Source organism: Schistocerca nitens, chromosome 4 (genome assembly GCF_023898315.1).
Source record: "Schistocerca nitens isolate TAMUIC-IGC-003100 chromosome 4, iqSchNite1.1, whole genome shotgun sequence".
In the NCBI taxonomy this organism is placed as follows: Eukaryota; Metazoa; Arthropoda; class Insecta; order Orthoptera; family Acrididae; genus Schistocerca; species Schistocerca nitens.
In genome coordinates, this window is record NC_064617.1 from 741,971,053 (window position 1) to 741,993,247 (window position 22,195).

The 22,195-nt window shown below is 41.1% G+C and overlaps 1 protein-coding gene across 1 annotated transcript in view; it reads right to left on the minus strand.

The window, feature by feature from the left end:
* The window catches only part of LOC126252985 (ATP-dependent translocase ABCB1-like), a 209,928-nt gene that overhangs the window by 168,297 nt on the left and 19,436 nt on the right, over positions 1-22,195 (minus strand). Inside the window, exons 3-5 of the mRNA XM_049954013.1 lie at positions 12,344-12,454; positions 12,184-12,244; positions 930-1,232 (exon numbers count right to left, since the gene is read on the minus strand). Coding sequence (XP_049809970.1) covers positions 930-1,232; positions 12,184-12,244; positions 12,344-12,454 — 475 coding nt within the window. The remainder of the gene's footprint in view (positions 1-929; positions 1,233-12,183; positions 12,245-12,343; positions 12,455-22,195) is intronic.

Consider the following 22,195-nt stretch of genomic DNA (forward strand, 5'->3'; position numbering starts at 1 on the left):
AAGCAGTTCCTGTATGGGTCAGTCAAACGGAAACTAGATAGGCGGAAAGAAAACAAGTATATTATTTATTATTTCAAAAGTAACGGCTGTAACTGTGATACAAGATGGCCAGTGGCTTCAAGGAAAAATTTTTGTGATTGCCTACGGAACCATGAGTGTACACAGGCGTGCAAATCTTCATCAGAAGCAAATCGATAGCCACGAATGTTTTTTTCCATGGCTCCAATAGTATGAAAAGCACATGGTGAGCGATCGGGACTTTATGGAGGATGTGGAACGTCTGCAGCGTACACGAGCAACATTGACACATGTGGGGCCCTTCGGCCTCTTGGCCCCAAGGTTATTTCGATTATGCTGCACAAGTCTCCCAGGGAATCCCTTACACATCCTCCATACAGTTCCGATCGCTCACCATGTGCTATTCATATTTTTGGAGCCCTGAAGAAAAATACATTCGTGGCCGTCGATTTGATTCGGACGAAGATGTGCACGCCTAGGTACAATAACGTTTCCGTAGTCAACTGCAAATATTTTTCCGTGAACGCATTGACCGTCTTGTGGCACACTGGGGTAAACGTACTAAAATTTTGAAATCATAAACAGTTTACTTACTTTGTTCACCATCTGTCTCATTTTCATCTGCGTATCCGTTATAAGTTAAATGTTGATTCAAACCGCAACGTCATAAGAAGAGCCGAAGCAAACAAGCTGCAAATTCACGAGGGCGGCGCGAGCGAGCACTGTCCCATTTACTGGCTTCCATTCGCACCAGGACTGCACAGTTCAATTACAACCCCAACAACCAAGCCACGAACACTGTCGACTGTGTACCGTTTCATTCCCTCCATCTGTCTTTCACGCTGACGAATGCGTTAAGCTGAAAACGGTCTGAAGTCTCACGACTATTTTTTAATTTTTGGGAAACATACCTGCCTATGTGCGACGCAGTTGAAGGTAGAGATGCAAACGTAAATGAAGAGAAAGTTTACTGCGCCCACGATGCAGGAGTACATGGCGTAGTTCTTGGCGCCATCTAGGAAAGCTGCCGTCTCATTGTCGGAGACTGTTGTTCCGGACGCCGTTGCATTCGCCAGGGCTCCACCGTAGTCCACCATAGTCTTAGTGAAGTCCCCAAATAGCAGGTTGACTATAGGTTTGACGGCGGCCGCACCCAAGCCAGCCATCAAGCCTAGCGCGAGGACGAACCGCTCTCCAGCCGTCGAGAAACGGTACTGTGAAACAAGATATTTCCATTCACTGTCACTGAATGCTACCTGACTGGCTTTCAACAAGAATGGAGGTTTGAGAATGGGGCTGTGTCCCCAAAACTAGTTCCAAAAAGTTAAATGTAAGTAAATAGGAAATAAAAAACAATTAAGTATATTTGTGGATACAGTTGTCGAACTGCTGTTTCCAAAAAATATATTTTATCTCCTGAGCAACAATAGGACGTGCTTGTCTTCCCCTGGATTCTGGAACACGAAAATTTTATTCATTGCTCAGTTTTCACGAACTTCTACAACTGAATTTCTCTGGTTCCACGAAACCTCTCATTTAGCCAATTGTAGCATTACGTGGCTGATCGCAGTTCTTTTGGAATGACACATCTCGAAACTAAGTAACTCGTTTATATAAAAAAAATGGCAATATTCATTCTTGTCCCTTCTGTGCATAAATTTATGCGTACCCCTATGTATGGCCCCACAAACAAAATTCTCCTTCGCAAATAATAATCGTGAACTGTGATGCCGTTTTGTAACAACGCCTCAGTGACGACAGAATTGTGTCAACATGCATTTCGCTTACCGCACAACCCTGAATTAATTATTTCTCCCGATGAAATTGCTTGAAAGTTCGACAAGATAGCACGACACAGTGCAAGTCTTTCAATAAACTGGACGCCACTTCGACACCTTACGCGTCCCTAATTCACCCCAGTTATTGAACTGGGAATGGGGAATGGGAAAGATGGAGCTACAGTTCTACGTGCAATTCGAACCACGTGTTGTTTCTGACGAATCTGCACAACAGTGAGAGGTGGATGCTAGGTTAAAGGCAGACTGAAAAAAGTGCTTGGAAGGAGATTCAATGCCGGTATCTTTTGGTATACAGGCACGGCCCTTTGCCATTAGACCAACAAACCTGACGGTTACGTAAAAAGAGGATTCAGTGCAAATGCGTTCAATTATGTCTACTGGAAAGAAGTTTCTCCTTTATATAGTGGATCTCACTTTCGAGCACCAGTGTAAAGAACACCATTCAGTCCAACAATTTGACTGAATGTAGTGAGTTATAATATCCCAGAATTTACGATAAGCCGTAGGGCACTCGTTTTCTGACTACAGCAGTGTCCACAGACAGTGGAGAATCCTGACTCATTTATCTCTTGGAGTGGTAAAGGGGGAAGTGTCGGTAATTATCAAGGTCTTGGGGATGCAGACGCAAATGGAAACCACTGCTGCAAATACACGAAACGTGTATCCACAGTATGTGTAACTTTCGAGTATGCTCTTATCATGAACACGTCCTTGGAAAAAGACAATAAAAAAGAGAGAGAGAGACGAACGAATGTACAGTGCGGTCCTTTCAAACCTATTTGAGCACTGCCAGGGAAGGAGCTGTCAGTAGAGGGGCAGATAATTAAGTTTTTGGAAGTAATGTGTGGAATGTTAAAAGTCTGATACCTGTGGGAAAACTAGACAATGTTAAGAGAGAGATGGGCAAGCTCATCGTAACGTAGCTTCTCGAAGACTGTGTCGCATGTCTGTCCAAGAGTGATTTCGCATGAATTATATTCAGTGTAGAATATCACTGTTCTCATTGGGATGAACAAGGGATTTTTGGAAGACGTCAGAAAGCCTCGAGGACCAGGATAATCCCACGGTAGGTAGTTTGAGGCTATGGATTGTCTTCGACAGTATGTGAAAAACTAAATGAAACATTGATAAACGAAACATATGGCAATAATAAAGGTACGAAGAGACGGGTAATGCTCCATCCCCAGAATGAGATTGCTGAGCAGCCAGGGAAACAGGTTGCCACATTGGTACGCACAGTCCCAATAGGGCATAATGGAGCTCCGACGATTTTCTAATGGAAATAAGCAACACTATTATTACGATAAATGTATAAACGTCTGTTCGTCAGTTACATGTGTTACAGTTTGTGTTTAATTTTAATAGCGTGCTTGACAACTGTACGATAAGTAAATAAACAAATAAATCCAAAGTAAATTTACTTCAGGTAGATATCACACTTCATTCTTTAACACAGAATTTTGTCACCAAATTATTACAGGACTCATACTGCAAAACTAATTCAGGATTTTGTTTAGGGTTTCTATAGATCAATTTTTTTCTGTAGACACAGAAAGGAACCAAAAACACAGTGAATAATGAAAACAATGAAAATTTTCTTGTAATACCAGTTATGTAGAACGTAATTCTATATGCCAACAAATTCAACGCTGAAGAAAGTCATTGTGTTTCAATAGGAATCATTAAACTCTTGAAGACAAGTAGTACTACTGATACCCTTATACCCTGCATAGTTCAAAGGTGGTGTCGACGAGTTCATATCTCTTAGCGATACACTGAATATCTTTCGACTGAAAATTAAATTCACGTACGAAATCGAGAACAGTACCATGAACTCAGCTTCCTTGACCTGAAATTGTGGCTAATACACTCCTGGAAATGGAAAAAAGAACACATTGACACCGGTGTGTCAGACCCACCATACTTGCTCCGGACACTGCGAGAGGGCTGTACAAGCAATGATCACACGCACGGCACAGCGGACACACCAGGAACCGCGGTGTTGGCCGTCGAATGGCGCTAGCTGCGCAGCATTTGTGCACCGCCGCCGTCAGTGTCAGCCAGTTTGCCGTGGCATACGGAGCTCCATCGCAGTCTTTAACACTGGTAGCATGCCGCGACAGCGTGAACGTGAACCGTATGTGCAGTTGACGGACTTTGAGCGAGGGCGTATAGTGGGCATGCGGGAAGCCGGGTCGACGTACCGCCGAATTGCTCAACACGTGGGGCGTGAGGTCTCCACAGTACATCGATGTTGTCGCCAGTGGTCGGCGGAAGGTGCACGTGCCCGTCGACCTACGACCGGACCGCAGCGACGCACGGATGCACGCCAAGACCGTAGGATCCTACGCAGTGCCGTAGCGGACCGCACCGCCACTTCCCAGCAAATTAGGGACACTGTTGCTCCTGGGGTATCGGCGAGGACCATTCGCAACCGTCTCCATGAAGCTGGGCTACGGTCCCGCACACCGTTAGGCCGTCTTCCGCTCACGCCCCAACATCGTGCAGCCCGCCTCCAGTGGTGTCGCGACAGGCGTGAATGGAGGGACGAATGGAGACGTGTCGTCTTCAGCGATGAGAGTCGCTTCTGCCTTGGTGCCAATGATGGTCGTATGCGTGTTTGGCGCCGTGCAGGTGAGCGCCACAATCAGGACTGCATACGACCGAGGCACACAGGGCCAACACCCGGCATCATGGTGTGGGGAGCGATCTCCTACACTGGCCGTACACCACTGGTGATCGTCGAGGGGACACTGAATAGTGCACGGTACATCCAAACCGTCATCGAACCCATCGTTCTACCATTCCTAGACCGGCAAGGGAACTTGCTGTTCCAACAGGACAATGCACGTCCGCATGTATCCCGTGCCACCCAACGTGCTCTAGAAGGTGTAAGTCAACTACCCTGGCCAGCAAGATCTCCGGATCTGTCCCCCATTGAGCATTTTTGGGACTGGATGAAGCGTCGTCTCACGCGGTCTGCACGTCCAGCACGAACGCTGGTCCAACTGAGGCGCCAGGTGGAAATGGCATGGCAAGCCGTTCCACAGGACTACATCCAGCATCTCTACGATCGTCTCCATGGGAGAATAGCAGCCTGCATTACTGCGAAAGGTGGATATACACTGTACTAGTGCCGACATTGTGCATGCTCTGTTGCCTGTGTCTATGTGCCTGTGGTTCTGTCAGTGTGATCATGTGATGTATCTGACCCCAGGAATGTGTCAATAAAGTTTCCCCTTCCTGGGACAATGAATTCACGGTGTTCTTATTTCAATTTCCAGGAGTGTAGATGGGAAATTTAAGTCTGACATCTCTATAAAACGCATTACCGTCCATGTTCCTTTCTGCCATCCCCATAGGCATAGAATTGCATTTTTTCGTCCTGTGAGTGACTGGATGTTTGAGGTCTCTTGAACACCGTCTGCTGTTGTCACGGAACGGTATATTTTTACTGAATAAAGATGACCCTACTGCAAAGAAATATGTTTCTATTCCATTCATAGATGGTATTTCCTATCGCACTAGGAGGTAATTTAAAAAATACAGCCGCGTTGAGGCGTTTACCATCAATAATCTCACTATGCTTCTTCTCATACATAACGACAGACCTCCTACAGATAAAAGTCTAAAATCTGGGATATACAAAATTCTGTGCAGCCAATGTCCAGGGCCGGCCACTGTGGCCCAGCGGTTGTAGGCACTTCAGTATGGCCCCGCGCGAACGCTACGGTCGAAGGTTCGAATCCTGCCTCGGGCACGGATTTGTGTGATGTCCTTAGGTTAGTTAGGTTTAAGTAGTTCTAAGTTCTAGGGGACTGATGACCTCAGATGTTAAGTCCCATAGTGCTCAGAGCCATTTGAACCATAAAGCTGAAAAGCACTTACACCCACCGCTTTCATTAGTTGATACTGAAATCTTGCACGTAGTGTATAAAGAGTGCAGATTGAATCTTTTAGAAGAGATAAACATTTATAAGCTTTCCCACCGAGCTCCAAAGATATGCTGAATGATCAGCTCTCGTTTAGAAAGAGGCTGATTTTTGATTGTATTTCCTTTCTTTTCAAATGATTTGTAGCCTCCTTATTTACTTAACCAGTGATTTACATCACGTAGTAAAGGCGCTCATTTGTAGGCTGTCGATTCAAATGACTTGCAACCTTCCTGTTTGCATGCATTTGCATCTGTTATTTACTTTATTTTTAACTTTGTTATCTGCTCAAGATGTATTAGTGCTTTTTAACCTATATTTTTAAATACATTTTAACTGTGATGCTTAGTCAGAGCCGCGGGCTACCTATCTGTATAATGGTCAGTGTGCCTAATACATTTTCCTGCGTTACGCTTTTATCTAGCTAAAGTTTTAAGTTACTAACGTACATGTGCTATGCTGCCGTTAGCATTTATAAGAGTTATAGGTAGAGGTCCTAAACAGGATGACAACTTGTAAATACGCACTGGGACCTCGCGTTGGCTATCGAATGGGATGTCTTAGCCGGGGCGGGGCCCACTTACTCGCGTCGATGGAAACTCATATCCTGCGGCCGGCCTCTACGTCAAGATACTGGAAAGTTCATTGTAGCGCCGCTTCTCCGTCAGCCCACGGCGCCACCATCAGCTGAATATTAAATAAGCCGGACCATTGAACGCATTCTTCAGTCCGTTTTACAAGCTTTGTCATTTTCGCGTAAAAATTTATACGCTTGATTAGCACGTGACTTAAGATTCAAAGTGATGTTCAGTTTCGTTCGACTTACGTTAGAGACACAAGCGTCCTCATTGTGTGTAGTCTTGGTAAGCTTTTAGGTATACCAGCGCTCATTGCTTCTCACATTAATGAAATCTTTTATGTTTAAACTATCAGTCTACTGGCGCTAATCATCATAAGTCTCGTGCTGTTTTAGTGTTTTGCTTATGATACGAAGTTTTTTTTGTCATCATATCTTCGCACTTGTTACGTTACTTTTTAACTGCTCGACAGTGCTATGTAAAAATTTCAACGAAGGAACTTTTATTTTGTTTAATACTGTACATTTATTGTTATTGATGTGCTGTTAATCGTCATTCAACCCTAGTAATCACTAAATTTTTATTCTACACCCATTTCTTGTAGGACTCTATCTTCCAAACTTTGCTTGACAGCAGCTTTCCAATGTAAGCTTAATTGTATGATTAATGATGCATTAATTTGCCGAAATTAGTCAAGAAGTTAATGTAATAAAAATTTGTACAGCTGATTGTTTCTACTCTTAAAACGTGCATCTCAAGTGCTCATTGACAACCACGAATAAAATTTTAATACTAAAGATACTTGCAAAATTAATTAAGGAATGGTTGCAAAGGCAGACAGTTTCCAAAAACTGGAATATTGCTGTAACTGTTTTATTCTAGAAGAATGAAGACACAAAAGTCAGCCTCCTCAACCCTGCGTGCAGGATAATACGTTGTAACCAGAAAATATTGCATTTTAATCAGTCAAAAGAAAAGCCGTCTTTAGAAGTGAAGTTAGTTCAATGGACGATTTTCAAGCCGTAAACTAAACAAGTAAAACGAAAGTGAATGTCCATTCCGTCTAGGATTCATAGATATTGATTCAATATCGAAGAGGAGTCTGTGGTATAGCTCCATTGAGAAAAACATTGGTTCAACTAAGTTGTGTATACTGAAGAATATACCTGCTTAAGAACTTGTTTGTCCGTCTTTGGAACGAAATATATCACTCATTCTGCGCATCACGGATCCGACAGTTTGTTGGTACGTTTGTGGAGGTAGGTTGCATTAGATGCCTACGCACAGGTCATGTAATTCACGTAAATAACGGGACGCTGATTTTCGCACGTTGTGACGGCGCCCGATGGCGACGCAGATAGGTCAATAGGATTTACATCAGACGAATTTGGTCGCCGAGACATCACCGTCAGTTCACTATAATGCTCCTCAAATCACTGTAGCACGGTTCTGAGTCACGGGCAGTTATACTGCTGAACGATGGCATCGCCGTCGGGAGGACATCAAGCGTGAAGGGTTGCAGGTGGTTCGCAGCTGTAAGCATGTCTTCGATTACCACCACAGTTTACATGCAAGCTCAGGAGAGTGTCTCCCATAGCATAATACTGCCCCCACCAGTCGGCGTCGGTGGCACGCAGAACATTTCGAGCCATCGTTTACCTCGATGATGGCAGAGTTCCATATTCACAATGTACGATGAACGGTTGTGCGCCGTTTTCGAGATACTCGTTTACAGATTCTGCGTAATAATAATCTGCTCTTCGTCAAAGTAGCTCATCTCAATAGATTTCCCAATCTGCAATGCATATCTTCGCTAGGGTGATCCCCTGTCCATGTCTGCTCCGCTGACATACTTCCGTTGCCGCGTCACGTTCCCGCAACGTCACTAGGCGCCATCCAAGTATGTAAGCGGAGCAGACACGGATAGGGGATCGTCCTAGCGAGGACATGGGCTGCAAATGGGAAGATTTCTTGAGATAAGCGACTTTGACAAACGACGTATTATTATTACACAGCCCCTGTGAATATCTGCAAAACGGCTAAGCTGGTTGAATTTTCACGTGCCACTGTCGTGGGACTCTACGGAAAGAAGTAGAAGGACAGCGAAAATACCACTAGGTGCTAAATGGTTGGACGTCCACAGAACATAGGATTCGGAGGCTTGTCTGCTCTGTACAGTAGAATAGAAGGCGATCTGTGGCATATCTGGCTAAAGAGCAACATATTGGTCCACGCACAAGTATTTCAGAGCACAGCGTTCATCGCAAATTGTTGAACATGGAACTCCACAGCAGAGCACCCATACATGTTCACATGTTGAGGCATCGACATCGTCAGTTAGATTGCAGTGGGCACGGGACCATCGCATTTAGATCGTCGATCAGCGGAAACGTGTCGGCTCTTAGGGTGAATCACACTTTTGCTGCACTAGGTAGATGGTCGTCTCCTCAAACGCCGGCATCGAGGTGAACGCCAGCAGTACAACTGCCCGTGTCTCGGAGCCAGAACCGTGCTACAGTGCTTTGAGGAGCATTATAGAGAACTCGCGTTGATTTCTCGGCGCACAAATCTGCCTGATGTAAATACTATGGAACCCATCTGAGTCACCATCGGACGTCATCACCAAATCAGCGGCCCGGGAAAGCAGAAAGGTGGAAGGAGTATATAGAGGATCTATACAGAGCGATGTACTTGAAGCCAATGCTGTGGCAATGGAAGAGGATGTAGATGAAGATGAAATGGGAGATACGATACTGCGTGAAGAGTTTGACAGAGCACTGAAAGACCTGAATCGAAACAAGGCCCCGGGAGTAGACAACATTCCATTAGAACTACTGACGGCGTTGGGAGGGCCAATCCTGACAAAACTCTACCATCTGGTGAGCAAGATGTATGAGGCAGGCGAAATTCCCTCAGACTTCAAGAAGAATATAATAATTCCAATTCCAAAGAAAGCAAGTGTTGCCATATGTGAAAATTACGGAACTATCAGTTTAATAAGTCACAGCTGCAAAATACTAACGCGAATTCTTTACAGACGAATGGAAAAACTGGTGGAAGACGACCTCGGCGAAGATCAGTTTGGATTCCGCAGAAATGTTGGAACACGTGAGGCAATACTGACCCTACGACTTATCTTATAAAATAGATTAAGGAAAGGCAAACCTACATTTCTAGCATTTGTATAGAGAAAGCTTTTGACAATGTTGACTGGAATAACCTCTTTCAAATTCTAAAGGTGGCAGGGGTAAAATACAGGGAGCGAAAGGCTATTTACAATTTGTACAGAAACCAGATGGCAGTTATAAGAGTCGAGGGGCATGAAAGGCTCTGAGCACTATGGGACTTAACATCCTTGGTCATCAGTCCCCCAGAACTTAGAACTACTTAAACCTAACTAACCTAAGGACGTCACACAACACCCAGTCATCACGAGGCAGGCATGACAGGGAAGCAGCGGTTCGGAAGGGAGTGAGACAGGGTTGTAGCCTCTCCCCGATATTATTCAATCTGTATATTGAGCAAGCAGTAAAGGAAACAAAAGAAAAATTCGGAGTAGGTATTAAAGTCCATGGAGAAGAAATAAAAACGTTGAGGTTCGCCGATGACATTGTAATTCTTTCAGAGACAGCAAAGGACTTGGAAGAGCTGTTGAACGGAATGGACAGTGTCTTGAAAGGAGGGTATAAGATGAACATCAACAAAAGCAAAACGAGGATAATGGGGAATTAGATTAGGAAATGAGACACATAAAGTAGTAAAGGAGTTTTGCTATTTGGGGATCGAAATAACTGACGATGGTAAAAGTAGAGAGGATATAAAATGTAGACTGGCAATGGCAAGGAAAGCGTTTCTGAAGAAGAGGAATTTGTTTACATCGATTTAAGTGTCAGGAAGTCGTTTCTGAAAGTATTTGTATGGAGTGTAGCCATGTATGGAAGTGAAACATGGACGATAAATAGTTTGGACAAGAAGAGAATAGAAGCTTTCGAAATGTGGTGCTACAGAAGAATGCTGAAGATTAGATGGGTAGATCACATAACTAATGAGGAGGTATTGATTAGAATAAATAATAGATAATACTGAAATGTAAAGTTATCATGGAGATGGTCGGTAGAAAAATTATCCAATTTAGAAACGTAAAATGTTTAGAAGTTAACCTACAAGGTGTAGATAATGAAGATCTCTTATGTTCAGAAGAAAGAGTGCAATAAATAACTGGATACCAGAGTAAATCGAAATTGTATACGGAGAAAAAGTTTCCGTAATGCGTGGTAAAAGAAGAGGAAGAGGAGATTGATGGGAAAGAAACAAGTCGTCTAGTGGTAAGTTTGATACAGCATAATCTGCAAAGAAAGAAGTTGGCAGCCGTCAGTTTTATGTCTAGAGTGATTAAAAGGAGTGGAAAGTAGAAGGTTACGCAGCCTGTTCTTGAAATCTAATAGGTAACAGGACTATTCTCGAATATTTAGAGAACACTTAACATTACATAACAAAAGTGACAAGCAGACGAATGTGATAGCGACCAGTATTAACACCTTACGCTTGTGAATTGCTGACTAGGAAAAATGCAGATTGGGAAGAAAAACGTAAAAGACAGAGCACGAAGGTGAAACTGATTCCGTAAAGGAAAAGATACGAAGTCAAAGAAGCTGACATAGTGATCAGTAGCGGAACTCCATCCGACTAGGCCTCGGAAAGACCAACGGTACGTCCGTTTAATTAATTATTTTTTTTTTTTGCTGCCATTTACAAACGACCTGCCGCCTAATTGCCAAGACAGGTCGTACTTTCAAAATATGAAGTTGCACATGCACATAATGTGAAACTTATTTGATATTTCTTACTGGTAGTAAGGACTAATAACGCTGCAGCTTTGAACTTTTGCGAACTTAAATATAATTAAGAAATGAAAATCTTAAAATTAACTATTTATGAATAGAAGATAGAAATTTTGGAAGATACGAAAGATGTTGTGACATATTATCTCTTTACGACATAAATTCGAACAATTTTCTAAAATAACAAGATTCTAGCATTTAGGAAGGAGAAATAAAAGATAAAAGGAAACGCATAGGTTTCTACTAGAGATCGCACGAGCCAGCTATCCGAAGTGTGAACTAAGTAGAGGAGCAGGCCGTTGTGGCCGAGCGGTTCTAGGCGCTTCAGTCCGGAACCGTGCTGCTGCTACGGTCGCAGGTTCGAACCCTGCCTCGGGCATGGATGTGTGTGATGTCCATAGGTTAGTTAGGTTTGAGTAGTTTCTAAGTCTAGGGGACTGATGACCTCCGATGTTAAGTCCCATAGTCCTTAGAGCCATTTGAACCATTTTTTAAGTAGAGGAATAGGTTATTTGGATTGTACATCTGAAACACAGTATTGTATGATTTTCCACTGATATGTTTTTTTTTTTTTTTTTTTTTAATTCCGAAAGAAACCTGTGACTGAACGCGGTGGATGCATCGTTACGTCACATGAATCTTCGTTTTTTGACTATGTGAGCAAAGTAGTATATTTCGATGTTTGCTACGAGTATAAGGAGATCCTTCGGAACACAATACAATTTAATTCTACAAACATTAGAACAATGTGTCAAATCTGTGTACAAAGGAATGTAGTTCAAATGGCTCTGAGAACTATGGGACTCAACTGCTTTGGTCATCAGTCCCCTAGAACTTAGAACTACTTAAACCTAACTAACCTAAGGACATCACACACATCCATGCCCGAGGCAGGATTCGAACCTGCGACCGTAGCAGTCGCACGGTTCCGGACTGCGCGCCTAGAACCGCGAGACCACCGCGGCCGGCAAGGACTGTAGTGCTAAGTGTAATTTTCAGTAGGTAATTTCCTTACCAGTTTTAAGAAGGGCACAGGAGATGGTGATTCTTCACCTTCCAGTTCCTCAGTGGAAGCCCTGAAATTAAAAACATAATATCAATTCGATAAATTACTTTCGTGAACTTACGGTGGTAAAATGTTTTCTATACACTCATATTATTGTTTGTTGATTTACCGTTCTATTGGCGTGGATTTCTTCTCTCTGGATGTGTCTTCCGCTGAAATCTTCCCACTAACTTCGTCTTCGGTGTCGTAAGATGGAAGTAGGGGCTCGACGAGCTCCGACCTGAAGACGAAAATCCACTGTTAGGTCTAAATTTTCCAACATTTCTGTGCATCTTGTGAAGCCTCGTTACTCTGAGAAATGTAGAGAATGAAGCATGAATAGAAATTAATAGTTGTAAGTAGTAATGGAAGAAGGGCTGAGGAAAAGATCACTAGTTTTAAAACTTTCATTACATTTTAATTAACAATTTATAAGAACTGATAAGCTAATCTTGTGACAAATGGAGGATTTAGATATCGACCAGGTACGTTTCTGAGGATCTGGAGAACTGTCTCAAGGCTTTCTGTGTAATTTTCGTCTCACTTTCGAGCATTAAGTGATTAACAAAGATGGCAGACGGTTGAAGCTTGTCTATACGGTAAAACGACCATTACAACGAGGGAACTGCTGGCACATTTCCTTTGAAAAGAAGTGGCGTAAGACCCCTTAGCGACTATGTCTCCACTGCGGCTCCGTCTTTTTTTCTGTATGTCAACTTCAGAAAGTAGACGCACGCCCTCTGGACCTGTAGAATAAAACAAAGGTGTCATGTTCTGTTATTCAGCAGCTATGTAGATCGAGACACGGCGGAAGGAACGACTGCTTGCGTCACTCCTCCAGGAATAATGTAACAAAGTGAACAGTCTGACTCTCACTCACTTCGCTCATTTAGTTCAGATTTCTCACGCGTCTCTCATGTTGCCGACAGCGTACGTTCTGCGGATTATGTGACGTTACAAAAAATCTGCTATTGGAGGTACGAAATATAAGATGGATATCGCATTTTCAGAGAAACAGCGTTACATATCTTACAAACGTCACGCAATAAAACCAAATACACCTCACAAGTCATGATGAAGATACGAGTTCAATGCCATTATAAACGTGGTTCTACAAAAGCGTTAAGAAGGCTACAACTGTTTTTAATTGTGAATGTTTTACTGGACGATATACATTAGTAACAAACTATTGGAGCCATCAAATCATATGAAGTGTCAAACGAAAGCTGGCAAAGTCTGCATACACCACAGTAGGATGCATTACAACTCCTGCAGGCGAGGCAGGGGTCGCAAATTTCATCAGGACCTGTATAAGCCCTGTAAGGATATGGAAAAGGCTGCAAATAGTTAAACCTTTTCCTGACTTTATCCTCCACTTGTAGGCAAGTTACAGTTAAATTTTTATAATACACTAAAGCTAATACTTAACATAAACATTAACACTCATAAAATATAAATAGAAAAAAGTATTTGCAATTTATCCCCCCAAAAAATTATCCAAATTAAAATTAATTCAAATGCATTTTTCTGCTGTAACATTGACAAACACTTTTACTATTATAAACCTATTGGAAGTCCATAACTGAACAAATTTTCAAATTATTTTCATGTGTCGCATATGAAGTTATACGTCTACATAGATGTTACGTGATAGCAAACCATGCATTTCGTCTAACGGATCCATCTCCCCATACCCCCCTCCCCCCCCACTCCCGCTTCTGTTTTCCCATATAAATATGGGAAATCGTTACAAATAGCAGATACAATCAGTTTTTAACGACAGTTCCAAATTTCGTCCCGGGACGAAAATAGGAACAACACAGGGGACGAAATTACGAACACTCTCAGTTTATAGTAATAGCCGCTACAGGGATCTAGACTACATTCTTGACTGTAGCGATTAAACACGAGAAACTGCAACACATGACTGAAATACAGCCCAATATTTGAACGCAAATCTGCGTTCACCCTAGGAATTGCTGGCTGTTAATTTCACCTCAGCGTAAAAAATTTAATACACTCATACGCGGAAGCTACCAGTGTTGCAAACAACAGATTCTCTCTATAAAACATTTGTTACCAACTGTAGAAACCTAAAGTACCTAGGTGGAAGACATTAGGATCCCTTGCTGTACATATAAAGTTATGGACGACTTTACAAGAGATAGCTGTGCCACAGACATAAATTCTCCGCAAGCTACACGTAGTATGAAGGCAGCGTGGGTGGCATAGTTCATCACATAATTGTTCCAGGTAATGAATAGCTACAGTTAACTATTAGATATACTGTAAAAGTTATGTATGTAAATCCCATCAGTAAAAGTTATGTTAAGTCGCTACGGAAATATGAGTAAGAAGTAACACACAAGAGGGCAGATTGACATTCATTCCTGAAGTGAGCCACATGTACATTATAATTTTAACGTAATTCATCCAACGATGTAAAACTGGGTATAGGCTTGTTTATGAATTTCGTCAAAATTTACGTAATATTTTAATGTTTTAGTAATGAGAAGTCACAAAATATTTGTATAATTGTGAGTTTATTTTAACGTGGTGCATTTATGAACAAATGGTAGTTGCTTTTAATATGGGTCATTCTTTTAATATTTAACATGGATTCAGTAGTATGTGCCGCCAGAGAGTGTATTTAAGGGGTAGCAGCACTATGCACATGGGCTTTCTTCTTTCGTTTTTCATTTGCGGTCTTTCATTGTTGGTATCTGCATCTGAGGGTACTAAGTGTCAATCCACATGGTCTGCGTAGTGAATCTGGTGCGTAATTTAAAGTTTTGATCGCTAAAATAATTTTACAGAGCGCGAGTGAATGCTTTAAAATGTCCCTGGAAAATTAGATAGAGGTTTCGGTGACTGAGTTTCAGCGTTCATTGAACTTTATGAGCTATGCGTGGGACTTGAGGTGACTTAGAAGTTTAATTAATATTCTTTGATTATGTAATTATCTGCCTGTTTTCGTAGTGAATATTTAGCATAACAGAGTTTAGTTTTATGTTGCGATTAATAGTGGGAAACTGTCCTGTGAGACTTTGAGTATTTGCTTTCCAATTTAGTAGTTAACCCCTTAACATTTTTCTACTGCAACATTGCAATAATTATTATTTACGTTCTTAAATTTACATCCAGACCATTAGCAAATGTGTGAATTGTTATTAACATACGTTTGCGTTGTTTAAACGGTAATTATTTTAGTTTGACAGCATTACTAACCCATCGAGATTCGCTATGCAGTTTACTTATTTATAAAGTCATGTTTTTGAGTAATGAGTGTCCTGACAGGTTTGACCCGCCACGAATTCCTCTCCTGCGCCAACCTCTTCCTTTCAGAGTGGCTCTTGCAACCTACGCCCTCAATAATTTGCTGAATGTATTCCAATCTCTTCATCTACAGGTTTTGCCCACTGCAACTTCTTCTAGTACCACACAGTTTATTCCTTCACGCCGTAACTGATGTCCAGTTATCCTGCCCCTTCTTCTTGCAAGTTTTTTCTGTATGTTCCTTACTTTGCCAATTCAGTAAAGAACCTAGACATTCCTTACTTTGTCAGTCCACCTGAATTTCAACATACTTCTGTAGCACCACACCTCAAACTTTTCGGTATTCTTCTGTTCTGGTTTCCCCACTGTCCTTGAGTCACTACCATACAACGCTGTGTTCCAAATGTACGTTCTTGGGAATTTCTTCTTCAAATTAAGGCCAATGTTTGATACCAGTAGACTTCTCTTGGACCGAAGTGGCGCCTCTGATGTCGCTAGTCTGGTTCTTATGTTCTCCAAGCTTCGTCCGTCGTGGATAGTTTTGTTCCCAGGGTAGCAGAATTAATTAACTTCGTATGCTTCATGATCCCCAATTTTGTTGCTAAATTTCTCGCTATTCTCACTTCTGCTGTTATTACCTCTGTCTCTTTTTCCAGTTTACTCTCAATCCATGTTATGTACTCATTAGATTTTTCATTTCACTCAAGAGGTCCTATAGTTCTTCTTCACCTTGAATTTTAATCCTACTGTTTCAGCTTTCTTTTATTTCTGCTAGTGCTTCTTCGATGTAAAGACTGAACACTACGAGCAAAAAACTACATCCTTATTTTAAACCCTTTTAAATCCGAGCAATCGTTTCTTGGTCTTCCTGTCTTATTGTTGCTTCTTAGATTTTGTACATATTCTATATTACTTACCTATCCCCATAGCTTACCCCTATTTTTCTCAGAATATCGAATATCTTGGACCACGCCATTGTCGAACGCGTGTTCCATATCGACATACAGGGCTATTACAAATGATTGAAGCGATTTCATAAATTCACTGTAGCTCCATTTATTGACATATGGCCACGACACACTACAGATACGTAGAATAATTCATAAAGTTTTGTTCGGCTGAAGCCGCACTTCAGGTTTCTGCCGCCAGAGCGCTCGAGAGCGCAGTGAGACAAAATGGCGACAGGAGCCGGGAAAACTTATGTCGTGCTTGAAATGCACTCACATCAGTCAGTCATAACAGTGCAACGACACTTGAGGACGAAGTTCAACAAAGATCCACCAACTGCTAACTCCATTCGGCGATGGTATGCGCAGTTTAAAGCTTCTGGATACCTCTGTAAGGGGAAATCAACGGGTCGGCCTGCAGTGAGCGAAGAAACGGTTGAACGCGTGCGGGCAAGTTTCACGCGTAGCCCGCGGAAGTCGACGAATAAAGCAAGCAGGGAGCTAAACGTACCACAGCCGACGGTTTGGAAAATCTTACGGTAAAGGCTAAAGCAGAAGCCTTACCATTTACAATTGCTACAAGCCCTGAAACCCGATGACAAAGTCAAACGCTTTGAATTTTCGGCGCGGTTGCAACAGCTCATGGAAGAGGATGCGTTCAGTGCGAAACTTGTTTTCAGTGATGAAGCAACATTTTTTCTTAATGGTGAAGTGAACAGACACAATGTGCGAATCTGGGCGGTAGAGAATCCTCACGCATTCGTGCAGCAAATTCGCAATTCACCAAAAGTTGACGTGTTTTGTGCAATCTCACGGTTTAAAGTTTGTTCTGCGAAAAAAACGTTACAGGACACGTGTATCTGGACATGCTCGAAAATTGGCTCATGCCACAACTGGAGACCGACAGCGCCGACTTCATCTTTCAACAGGATGGTGCTCCACCGCACTTCCATCATGATGTTCGGCATTTCTTAAACAGGAGATTGGAAAACCGATGGATCGGTCGTGGTGGAGATCATGATCAGCAATTCATGTCATGGCCTCCACGCTCTCCCGACTTAACCCCATGCGATTTCTTTCTGTGGGGTTATGTGAAAGATTCAGTGTTTAAACCTCCTCTACCAAGAAACGTGCCAGAACTGCGAGCTCGCATCAACGATGCTTTCGAACTCATTGATGGGGACATGCTGCGCCGAGTGTGGGAGGAACTTGATTATCGGCTTGATGTCTGCCGAATCACTAAAGTGGCACATATCGAACATTTTTGAATGCTAAAAAAACTTTTTGAGTTTTTGTATGGGTGTGCAAAGCATTGTGAAAATATCTCAAATAATAAAGTTATTGTAGAGCTGTGAAATCGCTCCAATCATTTGTAATAACCCAGTACTTTATGAAGGTGTTTTCATGATTCTTCATTCTTGCTTCCATTATCAACCGCAACGTCACAACTGCCTCTCTGGTGCCTTTACCTTTCCTAAGGCCAAACTGATCTGATTCTCAATTTTTAATTCATTCTTCCATATGTTATTCTTAAGAGCAGCTTGGATGCATGAGGTTTTAAACTGATTGTAAGGTATTTTTCGCACTTACAGCGCTTGCTGTCTTTTGAGTTGTGTGGACGGTGTGCATGAAAGTACGTAGCTGGATAAGTAGATTCTACATAGCAACTTGAATAGTTGTTTGGTTGCCAGTTCCATCAATGGTTTCAGAACTTCCATTGTGCTTTATTTTAACTCTAGTCTTCCAGAGCTCTTTTAATTTCTCACTGATATTGTATCCCCTATATCCCTTCCAATATGTTGTCAGAGTAGTCTTCTCCCAAGTAGTCGCCTTCACTGTACCGTTTCCACTTATATTCCCATTGTACTCTTCATGTTACCACTCTTGCTTTAAATTCCACCGAAGGTTGTTTTGGCTTTTGTATTTGCTCACTCAGTCCTCTCAACGATCATTTATTTTTTGATTTCTTTGCATCTTTCCAGCAATCATTTCCTCTTGGCTGCGTCAGCATTTGCTATTTGTTTTATTCCTAAGGGATTTATACTGCTGTATTCCTGTCTTTCCCAGATCGTTTTGGTACTTCTTTCTGTCATCGATCTAGTGAAGTATTTCGTCTGTTACCCAAGGTTTCTTCCTAACTACTTTCCTTGTCCTTTGGTTTATTTGTTCAATATGTGTGATTGTCCTTCTTAGACCCATCCTCTCCTCTTTAGCTGAGCTGCCTACTCTGATGTTCCTTATCGCAGCATACACATCGTTAGCGAGCTTCAAGCGCGTTCGTCATTCCTCAGCTTTTAAATATCCTACATCCTTACATATTGATTGCTTCGGAGGATTCTCTTGAACTTCAGTCCACTATTCATCATTACTCAATTGTGATATTAGTATATATCTGCAGCCAGCTACGCCATACAGTCCAATATCTAATTTCGGCATCTCTCTCTGACCGTGAGGTAATCCAGTTGAAAGCTTCCGTGCTTCCCGGTCTTTTCGAAGTATACCCTTCCTCTTGTTATTCTGTGAGTATTCGCTATTATTAACTGATATTTGTAGAAGAACTCAATTAGCCTTTCTCCTGTCTCGTTCCTACTACCAAACCCGTATCTCCCGTAACCATGCCTTCTACTCCCTCCCCTACAACCACATGCAAATCCACCACCCGAAGTTTATTTCAGAACCGACATTCCCTGATTCTACTTGTATGATGTTATCTAGTCGCTAATTATTTCATCTTATTCTCGCGTTCACCACGCTCGCCATCCAGTCGTTACGTATTGTTTGGATAAAATACTGCGCTTTTCATAAATCTACGATAGTGCCTTTTTAAGACTTTTTTTAAATATCTTGCTTTAATGTACACTTAACTAAATAAAACTTTTTGCAGGAGGTGGGAATCAGTATAATCGAATGGCCTGCGGTTTCTGCTGACATGAACCTGGCTGAGAACGCTTGGAGAAGCTTGCTTTGCGTCGTTAATGAACCTTCCCCACACACTAGAAGACTAGATGACATTAGGAGGGCCGCCTTGTAGATGTTCTGTGCATCTAAGAACATCATGTGGTCGCAGGAATAGAGAAGATAAATATTAGGGATTCTATACTAGCATCATTTTCGTGTAGAATTAACATGCAAAAAGGAGGATTTGCAACGTATGTAAAAGTTGGGCAAAAAGACAAAAATATTAATACAAGCAGTATTTGTGTAGACCAGAAACTAGATGTATGTGCTTCTGAGTTGTTGCACCTGAATACTTCTCTTACAACAGCAACAGTCTACAGGTCACCCCTAGGAAACTTTCTGTTATTTATGAGAAATCTAGACGCATTATTGAGCTACATGTCGGACAAAAAGTAACAGTAGTTTTTGGACATTTCACTGTAGGGTCTTTAAAAAATTCTGATAGCAAAAATGAACTGGAGTGATTATTTGGCTGTTTCAAACCGATTTCAGTGGTAAATTTCTCAGCTTGCAGCAAGATAGCAGTAAACTGATTGGAAACATTTTATAGGCAGTGCTAAGGCTGAAACAATTCATGTGCACACAGTTGTTAATGGGCTATCTGATCATAATCCACAATTAATGGAAATAAACAGTGTTAACACCTTGCAGCCCTGAGACATGGTCATATAGAGCAGTGAGGCTGGTTATTGAGAATAGGATACAATACTTGAGAATAAGTTGAAAAAGGTGATCTTAGGTAGATTTACATATAGAAAGTGATGCTAATGTGAGATTCAATATAGTCTGTAGTAAATCTGTGTCAATATTCGAAAGTAGCCTTCTTAAAAAGTTATTCAGAAAGTCCATACAAAACAACAACAATTAAGCCATAGGTACCTAAAAGGATAACAACCTCAAGTAAGAGGAAAATATGAATGTAAAGATCAGAATAAGTTAAGATCAGAAGTTAATTGCATTGTGCAAAATACTAATATTAAGGAAAGTCATTAAAATTTCCAGAAATGTGCACATCCTGACAGAAATTAATAATGCAGATAATAAGATTAAAACCATATTTGACATTGTGGAACAGCACATTGGATAACCAGTCAGTGTGTGAGAAACCATAACAATTAAACTAAATGAGAAAGTTGTGACTAATAATTCACAAGTTGCGAGTATTTTTGACAATAATTTTCTAAACATAATAACAATAAATAGTTCAGGTGAAGAAGCAAGGGAATATATTAAATATTTAATTTCATGGAACTTAAGCCAACTAGAAACAGCACCAACGTCCTCACTAAAATTAATGGATTTATTAAAGTTATAAAACGAAAACTCATGTGATGTTGATGAAATTTTAAAACAGAATTCTGATAAGTTGTTCCAACTTAATAAGCATGTTCTTAGAGATAGGTTTCTATGTATGACATCACAGGAACAGGGATTTTTTTCATGTATATTACAATAAGCTACTGTTAACCCCTCTTTATAAGAAAGGTGATAAGAAAGACATAAACAATTATCATCCAGTTTCATTACAGATTCTTTTTTTCCAAGATATTTAAAATAGTAATGTCTTGAACAATAGTCTCATATGAAATTTGAAACAGTTTAATCAGCACACCACAGTTTGGATTCCAGAAGGGTTATTCGACTGAAAATGTTAGGTATACATTCAGTCACCAAATATTTCAAAGCCATCGATTTTGTAGTTCATGGTAGAAAGACTTAAATGTTAAGAATCGATGATTTTACACCCAACTGGTTTGAATTATACTTACACTGTAAAAAGTTATACTGAATAATTCAGGGTTTGAACAAGAGCAAGGTTTAGTGACTGGTGAGTCATCAAGCAGTGAGTCCCATGAAGTTCAATTTTGTGACTTCTTTTGTTCCTTATGCATGCGAATGACCTTCCACTTAACATTCATCAAGCAGAATTTATCCTTTTTGGAGATAGTACTAGTGTTGTAATCCACCCAATTAGAGAGAAAGCAATAGAAGAGATTGTTAATACTGTTTTCGAAAGAATTATTTCATGGTTCTCTGAAAATGCAGTCTCCATAAGTTTTAAGAATATACACCATATGCAATCCTGTCCAATAAATAACGGTACCAACAACTGATCTAGCAAATGTAAAGGGTGTCAATAAACAGGGTTGATTGCTCCAAATTTTTTGGTATACATACCAATGAAAACGTGAACTGAAGAATCATATTACCGAGCTTCACAAACAATGAAGTTCAGTTACTTTTGCCTTTTATATAACTGCTAATCTTGGATACAAACGAATCTACATCCTGACTATATTTCCACTCAATACTGTCCTCTGGAATAATTTTCTGAGATAACTCATCACTTAGAAGGAACATATTGTTTGCACAAAAGCTAACAGTAAGGATAATATGTGCTCATCATGTAGGTACCTCCTCAAGGCATTAGGCATTTAATTGCACATCACAGCACATATATTCGCTAACTAAGTCAGTTATAAATATTCCAGCACAATGTCAGAAGAATAATGATGTCCATACTTATAATAATAGCGGCAAGAATTATCTTTTTTATTGAAGCTGTCAGAGGCTCGGAAAACAGTTCAATATGCAACAAAAAATGTTTTTGAACTGTTTGCCCTACAACTTAAAAAGTCTCACAGATCATACAGCAAGTCTAAATGTAATCTAAAATATTTCTTCTGGACAATTTATTATATGCCATGGGCGAAATGAGGTAGCATGTAAAGAAACCTAGTTTTTAAGCGTAGCCAGATGAAAGAATTTTTGGCTGCGGAGAATCAAAGCACGTTACAGTG